We start from the raw sequence: 25,663 nt of genomic DNA, 5'->3' as shown, positions 1-25,663 counted from the left end.
ACACCACCTTGTGACATCAGTTCCTGAACTCTATACAATCTATGTTCCAACTTTGGCTAGTTCTGGACATAGGCAGTCACGTCAGCCCACAGCGAAACTGTCCCAAATCAAACAGATAAGGTATTGATTTTCTGCCACTTTCCTGATAGTTTAAACCCTCTTCCCACTATGAAAGCTCACACACCAGATAGAAAAAAGGATCACCCCGCTTTACATTGTTAAGACAACGGTGAACCATCTCCTTGGGCTTCAGTTATGGTAGGGGAGTCAGACTGCTCCTCGCCGATGTCACTTGAGGGCCCTTGACCATTTGAATCAATTGGCTCTTGAAAGCTTTCTTCGCTTTCAACCTCATTTAGATTTTCGGTGTGATTGTCAACCTCTTCTACGTTCTCTGCCGACGCAGGAGGCTCTTCAGGAGACTTCTCCATTTCGTCCTCATTTAAAGGTTCTGGGGGTGATGTGGGGGTGCTCGGCACGACCTTTTCACTTGCAACTGGTGTGTTAGCCGCACTACTATCAACTATATTGTCATTCTGCAAGAGAGACACTTTTTCTATGAGCCGCCACTGCATGATGCTCATGTCTTTTCCTCCCGTTGATATTAGATGGCTGTCGCTGTGTGTAAAGCTGACGTTGGTTACGTGACTACTGTGAGCACTGTATTTGTGGCTTGGAGCCTGTTGAACGGGGGGAAAAAAAAGTGCAATTATAAGTGAACGTTATTACTCAAAGACAAATGCAACATTAAAGCACATTCGAGTAAGTGGATGACGAATAACTTCCACTTCTGTTTATTATTAAACATTTTGATGACACGACTTGTTAGTCGCTGCAGGAGAGCAGAGGGCAAATGGTTTGATCCAAATGACAAAAGTTGGGCACTGTCAACTTCATAGTCCTTATCCTGTAATTATACATGGCTGGGACGTTGATTACTTTGGGGTCCTGCAAACAAGTAATTTCAGCGTGGGGGAACCATAGTAAAATAGTTCAATTTCAACACATTATGATATAGGAAACCAGTGGCAAAGACAGACTTCTGTGTTACGATGACTATGTTCCCTTTTTATTCTTTTTAACTGTTAAACATAATAGATCCCGGTAACCTGCAGTATGAATGTCTCAAACTGTTCCTGGTGTCTATAAAAGTTCTTACCTTTGGCTTGGAGCAAGGATACTGAAACAAGTGGACCTTACAGAAGTCGTCAGCAAGGGCAATCACTTTCCTGTTGTGAGATCGCACCAGGGCATTAATATCTGTCCCATCAGATCCTTCAGGCCACACTCCTAGCAAGTAAAAACAGATATTATAATGCAACAACCTAATTTTCTTTTCCACCTCACACCAAGCCATTAAATACTTTACAAATCCTTTACAGCAACGTTTATAGTATTATTATTTGAGGGAGAGAGAGAGAAGGATCTTTGTTGATATACAACTCCTACACATTTACAGAGTAACAAGGTGACAGCTATGCAGTGTTTTAGGTTTTCAGTCTATAAAAAAATAGAAAGAACTCATCACTTACCAAACACATGAAATCCTAGAACACAAGTGTAAGTTGCCCAATCAATGTCCTTGCAATCTGAGCGATTCCGGATCAATTTACAGCCACTTGGAATGTCCCCTAAAGCACAATGCAAAAATTAGAATACAAACTATCAGGAGTATTTTATTCCCATTACTAAAATATAAATATATATATGTATAAGGGCTGCAACTAACGATTATTTTCATAATCGATTAGTTGGCCGATTATTTTTTCGATTAATCGATTAATCGGGTAAAAAAAATAAACGTATAATTTACAATGGCATTTCACGATTCGCCTTCTTATTTTACTAACATAATTAAAGCTATATTTTAACAAGAACTCAAAAAATACCAAAAAAAGCTTTACTAGTAAATATTCATGTAAACTATTTTTGCCCAGTTATGCACATCTCACCCCTAGCTTGCCTCTCTGTCCCAGAAATGCATATCAGGAGGGGTATAAGGCATATCAGGGGACAGAGTGGCATATAGGAGGTATAAGGGGATACCTCCTATATGCCACTCTGTCCCCTGATATGCATTATACCCCTCCTGATATGCCTTATAGCCCCCTATATGCCACTTTGTCCCCTAATATGCCACTGTGCCCCCTGATATGCCTTATAGCCCCATATATGCCAGTGCCCCGATATGCCACTGTGCCCTCCTGATATGCCTTATAGCCCCCTATATGCCACCATGCCCCGATATGCCTTTTACCCCTATATGCCACTGAGATGCCACTGTGCCCCCTGATACGCCTTATAGCGCCTTTATGCCACTGTCCCCCCTGATACGCCTTATAGCCCCTTTATGCCACTGTCCCCCCTGATACGCCTTATAGCCCCTTTATGCCACTGTCCCCCCTGATACACCTTATAGCCCCTTTATGCCACTGTCCCCCCTGATATGCCTTATAGCCCCTTTATGCCACTGTCCCCCTTGATATGCCTTATAGCCCCTTTATGCCACTGTGCCCCCTGATATGTCTTATGCCCCCCCGATATAAGAAAAACTGACATCACTAAAATTGTTTTTTTATATTTATTAAATATAGACAAAAAAAAAATACACAATACAATATAAATATATATAAATATATGGACAATAAATCAAATATTATAGACATAAAAAAAAAACACAAATGCACATAATTAATAGATCCCACAAAAATTCTACCTGCCCCACCAGGGGTTAATATATCAACAGAAGAAACACAGGGCAAATGAGCATAAAAATAAAGATAATACTTACCCAGTGCTGCTTACTTGTCCTGTTTTTCTTCTGTTGATATATTAACCCCTGGTGGGGCAGGTGGAAGTGGCAGTGAGATGAAGTAGCGGAGGTTGCGCACATCGCGCACTAAAATCCAAATCCCCAGCAGGTGCTGCAGCGGGACCTGGATCCTCTCCGGCAGCCGGTAGGGGTCTGTGTGATGCGCGAAGACAGCCGCTTCTCCCCTCCGCTTCCGTTGGGGCTTCCATGATGGAAGCCGCACCGGAAGGTCACGTGACGCCGGGTTCAGTAATAGAAGCCCCGGCGGAAGTGGAGGGGAGAAGCGGAGGATGTCTGTGTGTTTTGCACAGACCCTCACCGGGTGGCAGAGAGGATCCAGGTCTCCTGCAGCTTTGCGGGGGGTCTGGATTCTACAGTTATAATCCGATCTCTGTTTGAGATCGGATTATAGAAGGACGGGAGTTTTTCAGAGCGTTTGCTCTGAAAAACATAATTTTATAAATCGATAAAAATCGATTCAACTAATCGATTATGAAAATCGTTGACAACGATTTTCATAATCGATTATTATCGATTCGTTGTTGCAGCCCTAATATGTATACACACACTAATATATATATATATATATATATATATATATATATATATATATATATATATATATATACACATATACATACACACACATATACACACACACATATACACACATACCATCTATTTTCTAAACCTTTAATAACAAAAAGGAATACACCAATTTGTGCCTAGACCATGCAGATCCAAAAAATGACCAATAGTGCCAAGAAATATAACTCTTTGGTGCCGATATACTAAATGTGTAACTCAAATAGGATACTCCTCAAACCCTACATCTTACTGTGAAATGTAAAGGCCCACAACCGAGCTTATTATGGCAGAGAAAAGCCATTTGATATTTAACCACATCCAGCTCAATACACAAGAGGCCTTGACATGAAAAGCATTTTAGGGTGCTGTATACTTACAGTATAATATTTCATAGTCTCCTGAGTTTGACATTATATATTTGTTATCCGGGGACCAATCAAGGTGTGTAATATAACTGGAATGTCCCTAGAAAATCAGAACAAAAATGAGCTGTTATTATACCATTCTGTTCGCTGGCACTTCAGAGAAATGAAACACACAGTAACTTTTAACACATAGTTGTTTTTATTCCAGTAATGAATTCTCAGAGCACAAGGAATACATGAAATGAGAGGCCGTCCTGTAGCGTATAAGCTGTGTGAAGAAGACTAACACAGACAAAATTAGTTCACTGTGACTGGATTTGGGGTCACTCCAAGGACTGCACGGGACCCTTAAGGAAGCAACACTTGGTAAAGAATGGGCATATATTACAGGAGACACTTACGTGGTTTATTGTGTTTTGTGGCATTAATAGAAGATGTGACCCTAAAGACTTCTAAATTAGAATTATCGCTGGGAACAAACAAGCAGAAGTCATTTAAGTTACCAATAGTTTTAAAAGTCTGGAATATTTGTTTTTATTTAAAAGTGGAGATAACCATTCATTTTTAATAATTTGGGGAACTCTCAGTCCAAACATGCACTTGACCAATAAAATATTACTAAAGCTTAGCACTACAAGTACGTTTTTCAAATTGTTTCAAATGCAACCATTTTGTCATATAGACATGTTTCTAGAATGGAAATGTATGTATATTCCAAACATAACAAGTAAATCAGTACATATCAAATTTGGAAGTTTCCACAAAACCGTGTTAAAAGATTATTTGTTTCCGTGGCATCATCAGTTTTTGTCACTTTTTTCAGTTACTTACAGTGCACTTTCCGTATCGACTATATTTTCTTCCATTTTCTGAGACATTGTAGACATAAATAAAGTTGTCATGTGAACCAACAGCAAGTAGGGAGCCATCTAATGTTAAAGAGAACATGAGAGCCATTAATCAATAATTACAAGGGTTAGAAATGGGACATTAGCGAGGGCACTACAGAGAATCTTTTACACCAATCGCCATGTGAATGATGGAAATTGTTATTAATTACTAGTTTGAGGATGATTATCATGGCAATAATAATGGCGTTGACAATTAATTCTGACATTTACTGCAGCAAATTTGTCCACATACTCTGATCTTACCAATTGAGTACCGCATGACTGAGAGCTGCTCGTTTCCATCTGTATGTATTGAAACAAGATCTCTTGTCTCTGCATCCAGAACGAACCACCTATAAATTTAAAGAACAGCCAACAAATACCAAGTATTTAACGTTTGTGCTAGAACGGGAAAACCCCCCAAAAAAACTTTCAAACAGTATAATGAGACTGATCTGCCAATAGTCGTTTAACTGTTTCTGCAAATGTAGGAAACCCTGGCCCATTGTTTCGTCCATTTCCCAAATTTGAGATTTATGATTTGGACAGAAAATTGTTCCTGCCTGCAATGCATCTAGTAGAACTGCCAGCGTACAGGGATTTTGCATCACTATTACCGTGGTAGCCGACTTTTCCGGTTTCAACAGTTAGGTACTGGATTTTTGTTACGGGAGATGTGCTGTATACACTACTACTAGAGTACAGAAGATATTTCAGTGATCACCACATATAGTACTTAGAAATAGTAGGTGCATATTACACAAGTATACAAAACATAATATAACGCTCAGTGTAAAGTTTTCCTGCAGCTTTAGTCTTACATTTAGATGCAATTTTACAGTACATACAAGCACTGGTTTTCCTTACCTTCCAGAATGTGTTCCAATAGCTACTACCGTCCCGCTCGGATGGAAGTCTGCGCAGTGCCCGGTTTCCTGTTCAATGGACAAGGGTAGAGCAGTTTATTTTACTCATAATATATTCATGCAAAAGCAGTCCATGTTACACAAAACAATATACATTCACACATTATGTAACATTTCTTAACCCCTTCAATCCCCTATAGAGGTACCGGGACGTCCAAAAAACGCCCACAAAGAAACCCCTGTGGACGTCCCGGTACGTCCAGCCCTTCGTGCAGCGTCAGGGACACATCCCTGCCACTGCACGGGAGACCAGGCTGTCGTTTGACCTATCGCCGGCTTTCTGCTGCCCGATCTCCCGTAACAGCTTCCGGCATGAAAGCCGGTAAGCTGTTCCGGTTTAAAGTGCCCTTCCGGGTTACGTCACTGCTGACGTAACCCGGAAGGTCATCGGAGGACAGGATATCCCCTGCGGGGATATCCTGCCCTCCGATGAGGCACAGAGACGCTGCGATCTCTATGCAGGTCTGTGAGGACCTGCATAGAGATCACAGTGTGATCGGTGCAGGGGGATCGCGGGGAGGGGAGTGAGAAACCATCTCTCTCACTCCCCCTCCCGTCCTGAAAGAGAAAAGCAGAAAAAAAAAAGTTAATTCATTTAAAAAATAATATTAAATAAATCATTAAAATAATAATATATAATACAAAAAAAAATTATGTGAGCTGTGATGTCATTGTGACATCACTGGCATGTTCAGGAGGTCCCTAGGAGGACCTCTAACCATTTCTGTGTAAAGATAATATATAAAAAATAAAAAAAAATGTAATAAAATTAATTAAAAAAAAATATATAAAAAAAGATAATAAAAAAATTATTAAAAAACCTTACTTCCCATTGCCCTAGCATAACATCTAGCCAGTATAACCCTCCTGCCACCATTCACAACCCCCAAACCCGTTAAGCCATAGGCATAAAAATTATACAAAATTGTACACCTTATAGTATGCTCCCTGGTGCTGGGAAAGTCTGGAAAATCTATATAAACTAGGTATTTCTGAAATCAGGACACCTGAATTAATAAACTTGGAGGGGATTTTCCATCACTTTACCTAATTTTGTGAGGATTCAGAGGGAAAATGTAAAGAAAAATTAGTTTAATTTTCTAATCTTCGCTAGTTTTTACTAAATTACTCATTCTAAATTTTCAGCTAATCATCCAACTATGGTATCAAACGAAAGCTCTATCTCTCCTTGAAAAAACAATATATAGTTTACATGGGTACACTATTCACAGGAAAAGAGAATCATCGCTAAACTGACATACCCCAAAAATGGCAAAATTGCTCCGGGCTTTGAGGTACCAAAAACCCCTGGGATTGAAGGGGTTAACTTGCACATACTTGCCAAATGTATTGAAACTGCTATGTCTGGCATTATACTGTGAGATATATTGAAAGCGGACACCCAGTGCCGTCTCAACGCAGAGGCACACGGGTAGTTGCATGAAAGCAAGAGGTCACAGTGTTAAAGACTACATACACATGAACACAAAAGATAATACTGGGAATAATGGTCTGAAATAACGACTTACATCCAGAAGTCTGGTCCATTCCAAAGTGTGGTCCACCGAGTTCCACAAACACACCTGCTTGTCTTGTGCGCATGTTAACAGCAGATCTTTAAATGGATGTGTTGCTAGTCCCCAAAGTTCATCTGTATGACCCTACAAAAGGAGATAATTCCATTAATATTATGTAGCTTAACCGATTAATTTATTATTTGGACAAAACACATCCTGTGGGGGAAGATTGATCCCAAAAATGAATCGTAAAAGGTTACCTGAACTTCCACTTGGAAGCCATCATTAAATGTGCCTCGCAAAATAAAATTGCGTGATGTCCCAATTAAAAACTGGTCTGCTTTCCCCTCAGCCACAGCTCGAATAGTTCCATACTGATCAGGGACCTGTGGGAAAAAAATCATTGAAGACACAAATGTTTTAAAGAAAGCAAAGCTATAGAGAAGAACAAGTCTGTCTGCAATATTCTGGTTTCTTAGAGTACTTCTGCAAAAGTCTCTTCCCCGTTCCTCCAATCTGAGGAGCGATTGTGCCCGGAAACTCCGTCCTTTCGCAGAAGTACGCCAGGTGGCCTGACAGAAGACAGTGGGACAAGTGGACCAAGACTTTAGACAGAATAAAGGAGACAGGGGCACAGAAGAGGTCAACAGATAAGGTAGGGGGAATTAGAGAATAAATGAGAAATAAAATGTTAGGCCTATAACCGGAACAATAAGGTTTATATGCAATATTCCGTGTAGTCCGTTAACCCACTGTACTCATGACAATGCGAACATCATGGGCAATAACCTGTGGGTGCAAGCACCTTACAGAGATACAAATGCCTATTTTTTTCACATCTTACCTCTATCTCTCTTTCAGGGTTCAGATTGTGATCCCACATGACGACTCTCCTGTCCTTTCCACCTCCAGTCAGTAGCATCCCATTTCTTAGCTGACAAAGTGAAAATACACTGCCATCATGGGCCTTAATTTGCCTACTTATCTGGTAAACACCTGCATGGACAAAGAAATATAGCAAGGTATGTTTAATATATATATGTAAACTAGGCTAGAATTTAGTACCAAACATTTACACAATAACATCAAAGGTAATAAATAAGAATTAAGCAAAATACCCAACTCCAGCTTCTGTATTTATTGATTTGCTTTTGGTTTCTCACAGCTACAGTGAAGAATAAGAATAAAACGTATTTGGCAAAGACGCAAATTCTTAGCAGAAGGTTTAGCAGAGGGTAGGATGTTACCGACATTTAGAAAGCAGCGGTGAGAATGTGTTATTTTTTTCTGCATACAATGATAACTTCTAACTTTTAGGGACTGCATCACAAAGTTATATGACAGCAACACAGAACTTGGCAGCAGATCAGACTCATTTGTCCTGTCTAGTCTGCCTGTTTTCCTGCGTAATCAGTCCTTGGTCTTGTGTTGGGTTCAGGATAGCTTTATGCCTATCCCACGCATGTTTAAAATTAACTCGCTGTTGGGTCTATAAAACCGGTATTTTGTTTCGTAACGAGGCAGGACATGAGGCTACTAATTGGTTTTCACAAAGACCTAAGCTGAACCCGCATAATGCATACTTAATGCTGCATGATCTCTAACACTAACTCATTTAACTATACATTATGCAGGGCCAGCTCAGCCCTTCTTGCAGGAGAAAGTCTTTGGAGCCGGCCCTTCAGAATGCAGACTGATCATAATTTTTACGTGCAATGCACTGGGGTCTAGTAAATTAACCCAAGCAAACATTTTTTTACTTCATTTTAGTATAAAGTATAAATTAATTCAAGCATTTTTATGTAAGCCGGTTTTCCCTGATATTATGGATATTCACAGCTTCCTTCTCATTGTGCACAATTTGCGTTCATTTCCTGAGAGGGCGGATAATAGACACGTTTTCGTATAGGAAATAAATATGTTTTCCTTCCAAATTCTTCATTAAAGTTGCACTCAAAGGAAATCCAGACAGAAATAAAATACTGACCTCTGCGTACAGTTTACAATGTTTTTATTTGATGTGTCTTGGTGCAAAAACAGGAAGGACTGACACGCTGAAAATTCCTTTGGAAGTGACTAATAGATTTCAGTTCCCCGGCTCTGCCGCTGGAAGCCGGATACCCAGTGCCCCGTTTAACCAATTCTCAAAGAATTTATACCATTGTAAATGACATTTCGTAACGATCTAAATTCGTGTAATGAACTGGATATCCCCCGTGTGTCTTTAGTACTCACACCTGTGACCCTTTCAAGCATGTGCCAACACATTAATTAGAATACACCTAATGACTCAGTGATGCTATGCTTGCAAACATCGCTTCTAGCTTTCAAAACAATTATGCGCGATGCCAAATAGGGATTTAGGAGCAATTAAAATATTAGGAGTGGTAGAACGCGGCCTGTAATAATGATGCTAACTGCACAGGTTAGAAGACACCACACCTACTTGTGTTACTTTACAGTCTAGTGTTCTGTAATTGTGATGTGTGTTCTTTAACAATTTATACCATGGACCAACAATATGCAATGATGCTGTGATGCATCGCTTCTCCCATAGGGTGCCTCGATAGGTAATACAGAACGTGTTAAAGCGAAATGGTTCACGGCGTGGGGGTTGTGTCCATGCCATTACAGATGGGCTCATTGATACTGTAACACTTACCTTTAACACCTTTACCAGCGGTGGATTCCACGGGAGTTTTACTCCAGATTAAGATCACGCCGCCGGAATCTCCAGCAAGCACATCTCCATTGGATAAAAATGCTAAGCACTGCACAAACTTCGGTTTCTCGTATTTCTGAGAAAAAATAATGGATTTTATACAGACCATGCCCTGCGTAGTTAAGGCAAAACTATCCAAAACGTACATTTTTGTGCAATGTGACTAAAATGACGCATTGTGAGACTTTAGTGTAATATGATGGTGTTGTAGAAATCATTAAAATAATGAACAGATACTACACAGTACAACTGTAGTATATAACAAAGAATGACATACGACAGGGAGGAAAAGCACTGGAGGTTTGCAAACTTCTTAAAAGGAACAGTCTGGGATTTTTTTTTTTTTTTTTTTTTTTTTTTAAATACCCGGCTGAAATACTGCTCAGTGCTTATTCAAGTAGTGATGAGTGAAGAAAATGGCACCTTAAATATGTAAGGTACCATTTTATTATTAACACTTGGGTATATAAAGTGCACTATCCCAAATTGGTTTAACCCCGTAATGACAAAGCCCGTACATGTGCGGGCTCAAAATGCATTGTTTTCAATGGGTTTAGGGACGGCCCATTGTCCTTAAGGGGTTAATATACTGAAGTAGAACATCTCTCTATGGCATTTGGAAATGGCTAGCCTGCATCTGCATGTTATTCAATGTCCTGGCTATGATTTGGTTTATAAAAAGTACACATTTAAACTACATACCCCAAATATTCCTTGCTTTCTTGCCAAAGCGTTCCCAGTCCAGGTCCAGAAGAAGATGTGCGACTTGCCGCAGGTCACTATTGTGTTTGCATCGGTGGGATGGAACTCAACAGCCAGAACGACTTCATTTGTAGTCTGCAGGGAACATAATCAAACATTTAGCAGACAGTACCTTGTGATTATCTTAGAAACATGAAATAAATGCCAACAAACAATAATTACAGCACAAGAAAACCATAATAATGTGTCAGCTAATGACCTGGCAAACAAGTAAAGGCAAGAAATACATTTCAGTTTATAAAACATGTCTTATGAACGCCTGCATGGATGTGAATGCAGTAAAATTCATTGGTGCCCATGTGAAATGGAATATAATATGCATTTTACAGAGAAATAGGGCTGGAGTGTTCAGTTACTGGTAACAAATTCCTTACCTTAATCTCGGCTACTTTTGATTTCCGCTGCCAATCCCATACCGTGAGCATATGTTCATTGGAATCATCAATCACAGCTAAATGTACACCTGAGTCCTTGAAAGGGAGGATAACAAGCAGTGTATAACATGATAATAGAATATACAACGTGCCATAGTCCGTTCTGGTGGAGGTGGGATAGGTTTGAGGGAGGTTAATGAAATAATGAAAAGATGAACGATCAGCCCTGTTTTGCTATATATTTGATTTTTTATTTAGGAAACTCTCTTTAAAATAGGGAAAGTTTCCATCGGATTTAAAATCCTTACTACGGAACATGTAAACAGAACGTAATGGTGTTAGAAAATGTTTGAGTCTCTTGATCCTCCCCTCGGTTGGTCCGTGATCTATAGCGTCTCTATGGACAAGTGGGGGGAGACCATCAGAGGTGGCGAGATCGGTTATACCACGAGTGAGATGAAGCCCTTTACAGTGATGCCATGATAAAAGAAAATGCAATTATGACCCAAATGAAGAATTCACGGTATAAACATTTAAATTTATAAAATGTTACAAATTTTATTACCGCTTTTGAGAAATCCAAGCATCCAACTCCGCGCTCGAATGTCCCAAGACCAATGACTTGCAGAGTGGAAAGGCTCACCGAGTCCCAGACTCTTACATGGGGCTGCAACGGCTGTGGGAGGGGGGTGTAGATTAATACATTATAGCTGTAAACATTAAATAGCATCTGTGATATTTTACACTTAATAAAAAACACTTCAGCTAAACACAAAGTCCTAATTAAGACGGCTGGGAAAGGGAGAAGTTGCAGCAGCTTTAAATTGGCTCGAGCGGCGTTAAAAATGTTTCTTCTGCTAAAAGCCGTCAACTCAGCAGAAATCTCCATCGACTTGCAGCTTATTAACATTAAAACGCGACCATCAGAAACTATTAAACATTCTCTCGCAAGGACCACATGGACTTAAAACTCGATTATTCTACTTTCCCACGCGATGAATACGTCTTAAACATTTTCACAAGCACATAGTACATTAACCCCTCGTTGTAATAGGCCAGATTGCACTCTGGGAAAGGTGAAGCATCGTCAAGGCGTTACCATTTGAGGTCTCTCTAGAGACATACAGAACTAATCCACACTTAAAGACTGAATTCGATACTCACTCTTCCGTCTTTGTCCACCCCAGCAATCTGTCCTGTTGCAATTCTTATTTTGTCAGGATGAACGGCAATGCTGTTTATTAAAGGATAACACGTTATTTACATGTCTTTTTCCACCTGTACTCCTCAGGGAACAACAATATGGCATAACATGTTATTTTAATCATATAAGTAATAAAGAACTGGAACTTACACAATATGGAGTTTCACAATCAAATGTCTAGCAATAAACAACAGTAACATCTTACAGACAGGTATTTATACTCTTAAGTATTTAACGCGTGTTATATGTTATTGTGGATGTAACTTAATTTTCACTCTCCTGCTTTTAGAATAACATATAATCTAAAACATACATCCGGATCCCTCGTGATCTGGAGAATCGTTTGACAGATACATTCTAAGCCGCGTTCTTACCATTTGACGCAGTCTGTGTGACCCAGATAATGTCTCTGAGTTCTCTCTTCATAGTTGAACAGAACTACAACGGAAGCTATGAAATATACAATTTCTCCAGTAGGTAGGAGGTAAACATTGGCTCGACAGTCTCTCCCCCGATAACCATATCTTTATACATTTCAGTCAAGATAATAACAGGTGCTTTGTTCAGTTGTAATAAAAAGGTGTGTTTGCAGATACAGAATTCTTACAGCATGGCCCGTAATTTTTTCAAATTAGTATTTTGCTGCTACATGTAAAAAATAAAATGAACCTTTTGCTTCCCTCTCCAGCTACTTGTCGTGAATCCTTGCACCCGTTATACTTACCACCAGTCAGAACCCTGCGCGTATGTGCAGTAAACTCCTTAAGACAGGTATTTTTCCTGTATGTTAAATGAATGCATACAAAACCACATACAAGGCGTGTTTGTATGCATCTATTATTCAGCAGGGGGGGCTGCCTGGGACGAGACAGCCCTCGCTGCCTCGGGGAAAGAGAGAAAGGAGAGAAAGGGAGAAGAAATAAAAAGAGAAAAGGGAGAGAAAGGAGAGGAAGGGAGAAGAAAGAAAAAGAAAGAAAGAAAGAAAGAAAGAAAGAAAGGAGAGAAGAAAGAAATAAAGAATAAAAAACATGCAATTAGAAATTAGAAGATAGGTGGTATTATTCATGTTTGAGGGAACATGTATTTAGCTAAATAGAAAACTGCATGCTGTTCAGCCAAATATCAACGCCTCTTTGGTGAGAAATGGGGGGAAAAAAAATATAAAATTAGACAAAGGTTTTTCTTTTCATTTACTCAATACTTTAAGGCATAGACTGCCATATGTATTCAGAAATGTAAAGCTGCCATCAAGCACAAGGAGACGCAGCGATATCTCCATGTAAGCCGTTTGTGGTGAGAATAAACAAATACTAAAGCCTCTTGGCATCCTGAAACAGACGTAAAACTGAAAATGTCAAGGATACACCCACTCCAGTTTTAATTTCTCCGGTGGCAACTCTGTCCTAATGTCATCATAATTCTCCACACCTGAAGGAATGAACATCGTGATCGGACGCCCTCGCATGAACATCTTGATATAGTCTCCATCTGCAATAACAACAGGTTATTCGTCATCAGAAGGGCAATTGCTCATCAACATCAAACTCCCCAATCAATGATTATAAAGACTTTCCAGGTATAAAGTAAAGATGTAGAAAGATCAGAAGAATTTAAGATTAAATAAGCAACATGTGTTGAGAGACACTTTATGTAAAGTGACCCGCAAGCCACATCGATGAGATGACTGAGTGGTCCAGGGGGTCCTATCTGGGAACTAGCAGCAATGCTACAGAAGACACAGAAATAAGGGTCTCAGGTGAGCTGTGGTTTTGTGTTCCATTGTTCTTCCATTTAGGATTAAAAGAACTGGATTGAGAGAAGGTTTCTGCATGAGAAACCAACTAAAAATCCGGCCACAGCATAGGTTCTAATGAAATAAGGGAACCACACAACAAAACGTGTGGCACAAGAAGCCATATTTTTCTTGGAAAGCCATCACTGCAATTGTAGTTTCCCAACATTTACAAAGATGCTAAAAATTCTCTGTATTGAAGAGATTGAGAAGCTGCATTTCTCAAAGCATTGCCAGGTTCGACACCGACAAGCAAACCGATGTAAAAGGATCTAGTATGTATGTCAATGAAAATCTTTTAATTAAAGGCTCTAGTCCAAATAGTCTGAAAAACTGTGTACACAAAAGAAGACACCATGTTCATTATGCAGTCTGAATATGCACCCGATCGCCTCTCTGCACGGCTGCTCTCCTAAACGTACAACGGTGGGTGGCAGAAGCTGTAACCCAATAGATACAAACAAACTTTTTCTTAAATACTAAAGCTGTTTTTTTGTTCTCTAACACATGTACTAAAAATATGTGTTTAGACTACTCTGGAAAGATTCTGGAACACAGACAACTGCCCAGGGATAATAATAAAAAAAGTACAAATAGAAATGAAACAATACAGACGGAATATCAATGGACTTCTCTAGTGCTGGGTAGGTATAGCTTAAAATGGCTATTAGTTTTCCAAATTTCTGTTTATTTATAACATATTGCTGACTAACTGCATAATAGACACCAAAAATGTTAAAATACATTTATACCTGTGTATTAGGTGAAATACTGTTTTACCATCCCACTGTGTATTTTTTCTTTAAAAATACATTTTTCTTTAAAATGGCACCAAACTTTTAGGGTGCGGCCTATATTCCAGCCAATACGGTGTGTGTGCGTATATTACAGTGTACACCGTGTATACCAGTGGAAGGTCTGACTGCCATCTAGTTAGTTGTGAATAAAGCAGCAAGGTCATACATTACAAAAGCACCAACATATCAGTGCATTTAGAAAAATAAATCTATGAAAAGAATAATAAATCATTGAATCGCTGTATCCTGAATGAAGAATTTAAAAGAAAGAACTCGCCCGAGAGTTATATTTTATAGCCTTAGCTGGCATCGGAGCAGTTCTGTTTAAATAATCAAGGGGTAAAGCCATTATCAAAAATATGGAGGAATGTTTCTATTAATTCCTCGCCATATGAGGTTGGTATTATAAATGTTTTATGGGTTATGCATTTAAGCGGATATGCCTTGAGATGTAATCATAGTATTATAAAAGTTAAATTTAAAAGTTAAAATATACTGCATACTTCTTTTAACCAACTCACTATAACCACAAAAAAAACATTTCAATCATAACGCATGAAAAGAGATTGTGCCAGAAAGCACAGATACCATCGCTGTCTGACCAAGTGCTTTAAACCGGTCTGTCAGCAAATAACCCTCACTTTCATAAAATATAAGAACTACAACAAAAGCAGGGAGACAAGTCTAAAGTGATTTTCCAACCCTAAAACTTAATATAGGACTTAGGTAATCAATAACAGCATTTCTACCAACAAAATATATGGACGATATTTGTATGTATGTATGTATGTATGTATATATATATGTATATTATATATATATATATATATATGTATATGCCTTTTAACCCTATATGCCACTGTGCCCCATGATATGCCTTTTGACCCCCTATGTGCCACTCTGCCTCCAGAAAGGCCTTATACCCCTATATGCCACTCTGGCATTAAGGGGGTTAAAAGGCATTTCATAGAACACTCTCCCTACAGAAATGCCTTATGCGCCCCCATTTAACACTCCCTGACTGTCAGAGAGAATTCCCCGCACCTCCTTCCGGCTGCAGCGAATCGCGTAGATCTCTACACAGTGCCCCGGCTGCACACTGGGGACTCAGAAGTACCGGTAAGTGGGGCGGGGGTGACAGGAGGATCCAGGTCCCCTGCAGCTGCGGGGGATCTGGATCTTAGTCGTGTCATAGTCAGACCTATTTGAGGTCTGATTATAAGACGACCACGATTATAAGATGAGGGGTATTTTTCAGAGCATTACTTGTCTTGTAATCGAGCAAATACGGTATAATATATATATATATATATATATATATATATATATATATATATATATATATATATATATATATAGGTGTGTGTGTGTGTGTGTGTGTGTGTATAAAATATAAATTACACACCCGAAAGTAAAATAGCACACCAAGTATTTCTGCTGAACACTTTATTCATAGTATTATGGATACAAACTCTTCCCCCCCGGATAAAAGCCCTGAGGAAGGGCTGAAACGCTGAAATTGTATCTACAATACCCACTATGTATGAAGAAGTCTCCTGTCTTCAGCAGAAATCCTAGGCGCTTTTACTTTCTGCTGTGTGCAATTTGGTTAGATGCACCCAGGTAGGTTTTTGTGTGCGGGGTTATTTGTACCATTATATACCAATATACGGTACATATACATACATATATATTATACACACACCAGAGGTACTACTACTTTAATGTCTTCCAATAAAATAAATTCTGGTTGGCTCCTAATGGATTGAATCCCAACTGGATTTAAATGAATACGGTTATTTAAAAGATGAGGGCCAACAACTTGGCAAAATCTTGTCAAAACCACCACCGAGAATTTGGTAACAAAACAAGTTTGAGATTTCAGAAAGTGGACAAACAGAAATTGACAATAAAATATATTTATAAAAAGAATTCACACGGAAAATCTACATGTAGAGTTACTAATGATTTGTAGGTGTGTTTACAGAAACTGCACCATCTGGAGCTACCATATTAAGTGGAATTTATACGATCTTTTTAAACAAAAAGGAAATTGTATTTCTTTTTTTTTTTATTATTAAATATAGAACATGAAAGTAAAATGAAACAAGCAAATCTGTGAGTGTTCTGCTTGAGTTAAGCACTTAACCAAAGCGTTCTATTACAGACACAACAAAGTGGATCCGTCTGAATTTAATGACCAAGATGTGGCATTTGTTTGACAAAACAGCGAACGATAGCACATGCTTCATTCGACTGACCCGACGTACATTCGCTTCTATGTATTAAACTCCCCTGCATATCTTTACATGTGGACATCTGGATTTAGAATGCTTGGTCTTGTGGGATACAACTGTATTACATTTCAGAATGAATGATGGAGCAATCAGTCCAAAAACTTTTATACAAATTTTGGAATGTATTTGGAATACACAAAAATGTATAGATCATGTATAAATGTATTGAACAAAAGGTGAGAAAAAGGGGTGAGAATCACTCTCAGGCATAACGATGGCTATCTAGATATAAAATACTTATAACATTTCCTATAAATACAATTATATATATATTAATTGCAACAAACAGCAAAACGTATGGTAAATACATCATGAGTTTAGCATAATTATTTTTAGACTGTAATGTAGGGTTATTATAAAAAAAGTATACATTTTTTTTTATTGATGAACATGACAAAACTAGGTATGGCTTGTCGTTAGTATTAAAATTATTTTAACACCGGCTGTGTCAGTTAGATTGCACTTAACCCTTCTGCATCACAAAAAAAAATAATATATATATATATATATATATATATATATATATATATATATATAAATTCATACAAATCATGAAATCGCATTTTAAGTCAAAACTGTACAAACAGAAAAAAAGTTAGTAACAAGTAAAAAATTTGATCTGATGTAAACTGTGACATTGAAGATTTAACATGCACAGACAAAAACATGCATCGATTAAAAAGATTGCATGCTAAGCCAGAGTTTGCAAGTAGGATAAAGCGAGTACGTCTCCAGAATGTGTCTGTAAAGAATTTAAGAGGGATTGAGTCTGCCAAATAGAAAAAAAATACGTCAAATTCTGTCAATGGTAGCCAGCAGATCACAGTAGGAATCAAAAGGAAAAAATGTCAAAAACATGATTATTTGTACCTTTTAAGAGCATATAAAGCTTAATATCTGCGAAGGGTCAGGGCCAAAGGGCTTAACAAAATTACCCAACAGGGCACTACGGATTTGCAGAACTGCACAAACTGTAAAGATCGTTTTGCTAAACTATTTAACATACATGTTTAGTGAAAATCACCTCTGTATGACGTTGCTTCCTTCAGTAGGCTAATGCGTTAAGCATTTTTTTAAAAAAAATTTATAATCCCATTTTTATTCCAGTCCTTTCTATCTTGCCTACAATGAGGCACCCAAATCAAGCGTTTGAATATATTGGACTTTGGGGCTGGTTTTAATCTATGTAAAGCTTGCAAAGATCACTTAACTGTAACTAAATACAAAACAGCACCAGAACAATGTGCTTTAAAGCGTGAAAGCTGACTTATCGCTATAGCAACCAACAGAATGGTTCCAATGCCTTTACTATCTAGTGCCTTAACCGTGACAGGGGACTGGACGCGAGCGCCTATAGTTTCCAATACCATTAAACACCAGCTACCCCCTGTCCTATAGGATGAAAAAGTTAAAAATAGGTCAATCACGTAAGTAATTGACCAGGTAAAGATGGTTACCAAACGCCAGCCAGCAACAACAAAGAGAACTTCTTCAAATTGGATGACCCAGAGGTTGCAATGAACACTTTTATAACTAACTGCAGCATTGGAAAAACTATTCATAGTACTCTTCAATACCCAAAGCCCAAAAAATTATTATTTTTGTAAAATTGTGCTTCATTTATTTATTTTTGCCAGGAACACTTGTCACGTGACAGAGGCACCTATAGGGTTTCCGATTCTCATGTTATTACAGCTTTAGAAAAATAATCATGGTAGCTTTCAAAGCTTGAAATGGAATAGTTCATAAAAGATTCGATGCTGGAAAAAAAAATTCACAAGCTTTGCAACACTACTGGAAGAAGCAACGTGGTACAAAGTGAAGGGACGTTTAAAGAGGTGAGAATTTAAATGTTACTTCGTAAAACCTCTTTTTTCATCACAACTGGGAAAGGAGTTTTCGCCCCCATGTAAATCAATGCCTTGGCATAATATATTAGAGCTTAAAAAAAGTGATTCTAATGGAAAGTATGCCAAGTCCTCCCCCATAAATGGTATGGTCCAATAAGTAGGGACATTAAAGGGACTGCGATAAGTCTACTTCAAACTCGCGCAGTACGATGGGATTCCAGAAGCAGAGGGATTGGAGCTGCATGTGTGCCATTATACCGCCAATTTGCTTCCCCCCCCCAATAGTGTAGAGAAAGTTCAGGGATTATTTGCCCAAAACAGCACAAGCCAAAGGAAAGATCAAGAAAAAGAAATTTAGAGGAAGCCAAACTGCACAGCCTGAAGCCGAATCTTACCTTGGCTGTTTTTTTCCCGTGTGGACATTTTTGCTGGTTATGAGACAGAAGTAAAATGATTTGAAACTGCTGTATAAACACTATTTTAATCTGCTTAGCATGTAATCACGTAGCTAGATCTGAATTTATAATAATTGTAATAAAATAAAATCCATCAAGCAGCTGTCACAACATACACTACATAAGCAATGTATGGAGTCACAATTTAGGTGTGGGGGGGTGTTATTCTAGACACACCACATAAACAGTAGAAAGAAATGTTACACAAGATTTATTTTTTTTTACCTGGGCTGATGACAATATCTTTATGCCTGAAAGAAAAAAAAAAAAAGTATTATTTTAGGTTTAAATGTTTAGCTTAAGAAGAAGAGTAAGCACTTAGCATGGTAGAGGGTGGGGGAACGGGTTCCTCATTTCCTCCGCACACAGACACACAACATAAATGGAAACTACCATGAAAACTTCCTTTGTATTTTCACATGCTGCATAATCAATAAAGGAACACTAAGATTTGTACATACGGAACACTTATTTCTGCATATAAAACAGGAAGAATCACATGGAGACAATAATATAATAATACTAATTTAAACTATATTATTATTTCATGGATTTGCGCCACTACTACTTACTTTTCTGTTTTGGAAACTTTAGATGTTAGTTTTGACGTTGAAGATGCTCTCAACAACTTGCTCTTACTGTCATCAGAGTTATCCCATGTGTTGTGTGATTTTTCTATAGTAGAGCTCCTTTTCACGCTGAAAGAGAAAACGCCATAATCAAAACTTCAACCTGAAGCAAGCATGTGGTGGAAGAAGACAATGCTGGTGCTCCAAAGCGCAGTTCCAAAAGTAAGGAGACTAGATTAGTCAACAAAATCCAGGCAGGGTAACCAAGAGGTCTATAACGGAGCAGAAGGAACCTATTTATTTAAATAAAAAACATACGTGTTGTGAGCAATTTTTATTTATTTAATTACCTTTATTAAAAAATAAAAACTCCACTTGTATATGGTCGACTCGGATAAAAACTTTGCCTAATGCATTAAAACCAATGTGATATTCACACACAAGTGGAAATATGGACCATCAACTGGGTAATGAAAATAATGGGGGGGGGGTCAAGACCTCTTAAAATCCTGCCTGGAAGACTTTTTTAAATGGAAAAAAGTCAAATAAATCTGGACGTTTTGAATTCAGAAGACGGACTGGATTAGAGAAAACATCATCCGCCCCTTAAAGTTTCACTCTTAATTAGGAGAGATCACTGTTGTATATTTAGTAAGCAGACATTTAGAACCACCAGACAGTCAGAACAAAGAGCAGCACAATCTGATTACACAGCAGTTAAAGCAGGACGGGGACGCAACAAACCATTATAATGAGCACTCATGCACCAGTGGAACTCGGGAGACATTAGAGCATCTGGTTTAGTTTAGGAAGACTGAGGCACAAAGTTGGACATCTGAATACAGCGTTTTTCTCGAGGACGCTGGATATCATGAACGTTTGAGGAGGCATTTAAGGGTGCTTGGTGTGATTTTAGTAGTAGCAGATTAGTATAAAGACTTGTGAAAAATCACAAAAGCAGCAGAATTCTTTGACACCCAAGCAAAGGTCTGAAGCCATAATACTGAACGCAGAAAAACATGGTCCCATAGGGCAAGAGTTGTAATGATACAAGCTGAAGCTTCATAAAAAAAAATATATCATACTAACATGTCTAATTCATGTAATAAAAGGTACGTGTCTCCTTATAAGACACTAGCGTTATATAGCATCTAGCTTAAAGAACAATGTAGTAAAAACTATACATGTTTCAATCTGCCTACATTTTTTTTTTTATTGTAAATTAATTTTCCACGTTCTGTTTATTTATTTATTTTTTTTAAAACATATTCCGCATTCTGTTTAGCGTGCGAACAAAAAAATAGATTGAAAGCGCACAAGACTACAGACCTTCTCCTTCTCTACCTTTGTTTTGACATGTATTAACATAACTGTTATATTAAATATATTCACTGCCTCTTATTGCAACAGTGCTAAGGAATCTACTAGTGTGATATAAATAAATGTCATGTCAAAAGACCACACCAGGAGGATTTACCATGTGGCAAACTGAGCTCCGTCTAGCCCTTGTGGTGCGATGCACGCGACCGTGCCCCTATTTTGTGAAATGCAAAGCGGAATGGCTATTAATCCATGTCTAGAGCCCGTTGGTGGACCTAGAGTATTCTACATAGGCTTCATGTTTATTTTGCACACGCTACCCAGTTATGTTTTCTAATAACCTTTTATCTCCAGATCAACGGGCTGTTCTTTTTCCTATCATACCAATTTAACAGCTTGGATGAGATTTTTAGAGGCGACTGAACAGAATTTACTGATTATCGCCGTTGTATGGCTTCGGTATTCTAGTCTCTTCATCTAATATTGTTCTCTCTATACTATTACATCACTTGTCTAACTCCTGTCCAAATAAAATATAAAATAAAAAAAAAGCTCATTTCAAAAATATATAGAATTCCAGGTATCATTAAAACTCTTGCCGGCCGAACCCTCTGCAATTTAAAAACCTTTTTGTTGATGTTGGGTTCCTGTGAGTTTGGAGAGGCTGTGGGGAAGGTTGGGGAGAAGGAGACGCTTGATTTATAGGATTTGTCAGATTTTGATCATTTGCATTTGATTCCTCTTTCACGCCTTGGGGTTTTTCCTTCTTTTTCTCTGCACTGCTGCTAAAATAAAGTTAAAATAAAAATACATTTATAAAATCAGGCCCAGTACATCAATTAAAAAGGAAAAAGAAAAATCCTTTGAGGGAGTTACAATTAAGTGAACACATGCTTGATCATTGAAACGGACTAGAAAAGACTAAAAAGTGGATGCTCAGGAACAGGCTATAAAACAAAAACAATATATGTTTTGTGTTATGCATAGAGACCATTTCTGACTATACACCAACAGAAGAAATATTTAACTTTGTCTTTAACACAACTTTTTATCCTGTATCATGTCTGGTTAATGTAAGCTAGATCAATATAAACCCTAGTTAATAAACCGTTGTGAAACTTAAAACTTGGTTACTGGCCTGATTCCATGGCCATAAAAACAAAACACCCCCCCCCCCCCACTAATCGGATATTTGTATAGCACAATCAGAAGCTCTGAGCGCCAGTCCTGTCACTTCTTCATAAACGTCTGATACAAAGCCCTAGAAAACATGATGACAAATGTGCACAGAAACTAGACGGCCTTTGTCCTTTTATGCGATAGCTGTAATTAAATTACTGAAACACAGAATGATTGTTCACTGCAAGACACATATTAACAGTGAAAATATTCAAATAAAATATTCACATTTACTATCAAATAATCCCTCCGTCAATAGAAAAATGCATTCCCGCAGCTGGTTATGGAAGATACGTGCATATATATATATATATATATATATATATATATATATATATATATATATATATATATATACACACACACACATACATATACATATACACATATATATACATATACACACACACGTGCTATAGAACACAACAGAAGGGGGAAAAGTGAGTAGAACAACTTTAAAAGTACCACCCATAATACAAAACTAATTAAACCATACAGAACGCTACGAGAATATTGCTACATAATGAAATAATTACATCGAGGACGGTATTTCTAAAAATAAACAAAGTATGTGTTCATGCGTCGCCTACCTTTTTGCAGCAGATGCGAGCGTGTCTTTTCTAGCAATGGTGCCGCTATGGCCGGTTTTTCTTGTTCCAGAACTTCCATTTGTTATACAAGACATGGAGAGGGCTTCTCGCAACATCGGTGGACCTGGGATATAAATAGTTATTGAACTTTATTAAAATAAAAATACGTACGTTCATTTGTCAAAAAGACAGCCGAGCTATGACAATGTATACGATTGTATCGGTGCAGCAGTCTGTTGTCATCTCCAGTGTTGAGCAGCCATCAATATTTTCTCATTATTGTGCAGCACTGAATTGCAGCTATCAACATACGAATTAATGTATTAGCGGATGCTCGCTGAACTGTGCCCCAGAAGAGCAACAAAAACCCCATTGTGCTTCTGTCAACCTATCAATAGAACAAGCCTCTGTTAACACGAGCATGAATGCCAGGACGTGCGTGGCAATGTGCCCAGCTACAAAAGCAGAATATATTACCACCCCGGGGACAAGAGATGGTTGACTTTTACAGTTTGGTGTTTCTTTATTAATATTTTAACACGGTGCCAAGTTTAAGGCTTCAGATAACTTTTAAAGAGGTATAAACTGCATTAAAAACATTTATGTTTATCAAGTCTCAGATTTAATTAAAAAGAATGTTTAAAGAAAGTTGTACTGAAAGTTGTGCTGAAAAAAAAACAAAAAAAAAAAAAACATCATCAATGAAGTCCAAAATCAATGCACAGATCAGTGTTGTAATCTCTGTTTTGAAGAACAGTCATGTTATACTATAAAGGCATTATATGGAGAGAAGGAAAAACAAAACAAAAAAAAAAAATCAAACATTTCCCGCACCCTGCGGGTGGATAAGCAGCGTTTGTCAGAGTAAAGCACAGTTAAGGCAATAAATACTATTTAGTAAAAAATTACATTTCTGTCTAATTGATATAGCAACCAGAGAGAGAGAGAGAGAGAGAAAAAGAGTCTAACTTTACCGTCTAACAATTTTAAACGATTAGTATTCTATAGAGAATAAGTACGCCGTCTACCTGCCCGCAGCTTAATCAGAGCGCTATATCTGTATTTAATCTCTGATCTGTTTTGACACCTTCTATTACAAAACCCCCTTTGTGCGACAGCTAGGACGCTTGGCAGGGCAACAGCATTTTGTTTGGTTTGGAGCTTTTGCCGTGATTCTCAGACAGAAAATAATTTACCTGGATTGGTAGCTTTAGTCCGACAGGGAGATTGCGCATGTCTGCGACTGTCACACCATGTGTCAATTACCAATATAAACAGTCTGAAAATGTTCAGACCAAATAGCGCTCGGCTTTATCTCCTGGCCTCGGCCAACAACCAGATGTGAAATTCATGTAAATCGAGAACCAGGCTTGGGTGACCAGGATTAGAGCCAAATTCGTCCGAGATCAAAGAGGTAAACACATCTTTAAGGCATAAGGGATTTCGCTTATTTTAATACATTTTTCGTAGACCATTATTAATCTGGACCAAAATAAAGACTGGAAATTAATTTTTGAAACAATTATTTTTTTACTATAAAAGGAAATGCTCCAACTTCTAAATTTCTAATGCGCAAATTATGATTTATTTCATAAGGCAACACCGAAAAAAAGACACATTTTATTTTTCTATTGAATGTTCATTTTTAGCACATGGTGATATACGTTCCTATTCTCTTTCTATCTTAAATCCATTAAAAAAAAAAAAAATTCCCAATCATCTAAATTCCACTTTCCCCCTACGAAACGCAGAATGTTTTAACAATCTGGGGACCGTCACGCTGACAGCACTATATAAAAACTGAATGTCTTGGGCAGATTTACAGTTTAGGGTCGTCTCGTGTTTGGAATGAGTTCCATTATGTACACAAAAGACCAATCATAAAAAGCTGTTATTTACATTGCTAAACATTCCCTACGCTTCCATTCATAAAAATTTATGTCCGGCGGGATTGGACGCTAGCAAAACATCCACACGCATATATACAGACATGGAAATATATCGCTGCACTTTACCAGTAAGCTTAAAAGGTTACTACTCCCTACTTTCTTGAGTTGAGTTGTCTGGTCCTTAAAAATTCTGGGGTCTCCCTCATGGTGTTATTCATCTGAAGTGAGTGTCTGGGGGGAGTATGTCCTTAAACACCTAATTCCTTATTCTAAAAAGGAAGGGGGGGGGGGAACTGGAGAACTCCAGTACCAACTCCCAGGTTGGTACTGAACCATAAAAGAAATTAACCCATCGTTCTCAGTGGGGCTAATAAATATGTAGAATTTGAGAGGCAACTTTGTAGCACTTTTTTTTTTTTTCTTCTTAAATAATAAAGGTTATTTTATGATATTTGCTAATGGAGGCAGAACAAAACCCGTGCAGGAAAGACAGCTGCCAGGAAGCAAAGGTCGCGAAATGTGGGAGACATCTGCTGCCATATTTGTTTACATACCTCGTTCATCGGACAGAGGTCATTATTTTAACCTGTCACGGCCTCCATGTGTTTAAATGTGTAATTCATGTATATTTCCCATGCAGATATTTTATCTCCAAAGGAAATAACACATGGAAGGAAAAAAATGCATACGAAGAAAGCGAGACTCTTTTTCTCATCCGTTGTAAAACCCAGAAAACGTAGGTGAATCTATATAAATCTATACATT

General features: G+C 38.0%; 1 protein-coding gene across 1 annotated transcript in view; it reads right to left on the bottom strand.

Moving 5' to 3' along the window:
• Positions 1-218: 218 nt before the first annotated feature.
• The window catches only part of LOC149303131 (echinoderm microtubule-associated protein-like 4), a 28,992-nt gene continuing 3,547 nt past the window's right edge, over positions 219-25,663 (bottom strand). The window contains exons 3-23 of the mRNA XM_089481340.1: positions 23,010-23,133; positions 21,849-22,022; positions 19,924-20,049; positions 19,577-19,602; positions 13,525-13,648; positions 12,535-12,684; positions 12,121-12,190; positions 11,522-11,632; positions 10,957-11,052; positions 10,523-10,657; positions 9,761-9,896; positions 7,943-8,094; positions 7,359-7,484; positions 7,111-7,242; positions 5,523-5,590; positions 4,920-5,008; positions 4,597-4,694; positions 3,778-3,865; positions 1,533-1,631; positions 1,160-1,290; positions 219-680 (exon numbers count right to left, since the gene is read on the bottom strand). Of these exons, the coding sequence (XP_089337466.1) occupies positions 219-680; positions 1,160-1,290; positions 1,533-1,631; positions 3,778-3,865; positions 4,597-4,694; positions 4,920-5,008; positions 5,523-5,590; positions 7,111-7,242; positions 7,359-7,484; positions 7,943-8,094; positions 9,761-9,896; positions 10,523-10,657; positions 10,957-11,052; positions 11,522-11,632; positions 12,121-12,190; positions 12,535-12,684; positions 13,525-13,648; positions 19,577-19,602; positions 19,924-20,049; positions 21,849-22,022; positions 23,010-23,133 (2,717 nt within the window). The remainder of the gene's footprint in view (positions 681-1,159; positions 1,291-1,532; positions 1,632-3,777; positions 3,866-4,596; positions 4,695-4,919; positions 5,009-5,522; positions 5,591-7,110; positions 7,243-7,358; positions 7,485-7,942; positions 8,095-9,760; positions 9,897-10,522; positions 10,658-10,956; positions 11,053-11,521; positions 11,633-12,120; positions 12,191-12,534; positions 12,685-13,524; positions 13,649-19,576; positions 19,603-19,923; positions 20,050-21,848; positions 22,023-23,009; positions 23,134-25,663) is intronic.

This window comes from Sceloporus occidentalis, unplaced genomic scaffold (genome assembly GCF_023333645.1).
Source record: "Sceloporus occidentalis isolate IW3139 unplaced genomic scaffold, rSceOcc1.0.p SCAF_15, whole genome shotgun sequence".
Taxonomy (NCBI): domain Eukaryota; kingdom Metazoa; phylum Chordata; class Lepidosauria; order Squamata; family Phrynosomatidae; genus Sceloporus; species Sceloporus occidentalis.
The sequence above is the reverse complement of the archived record's forward strand: the minus strand, read 5'-3'. Positions and strand labels throughout refer to the sequence as shown.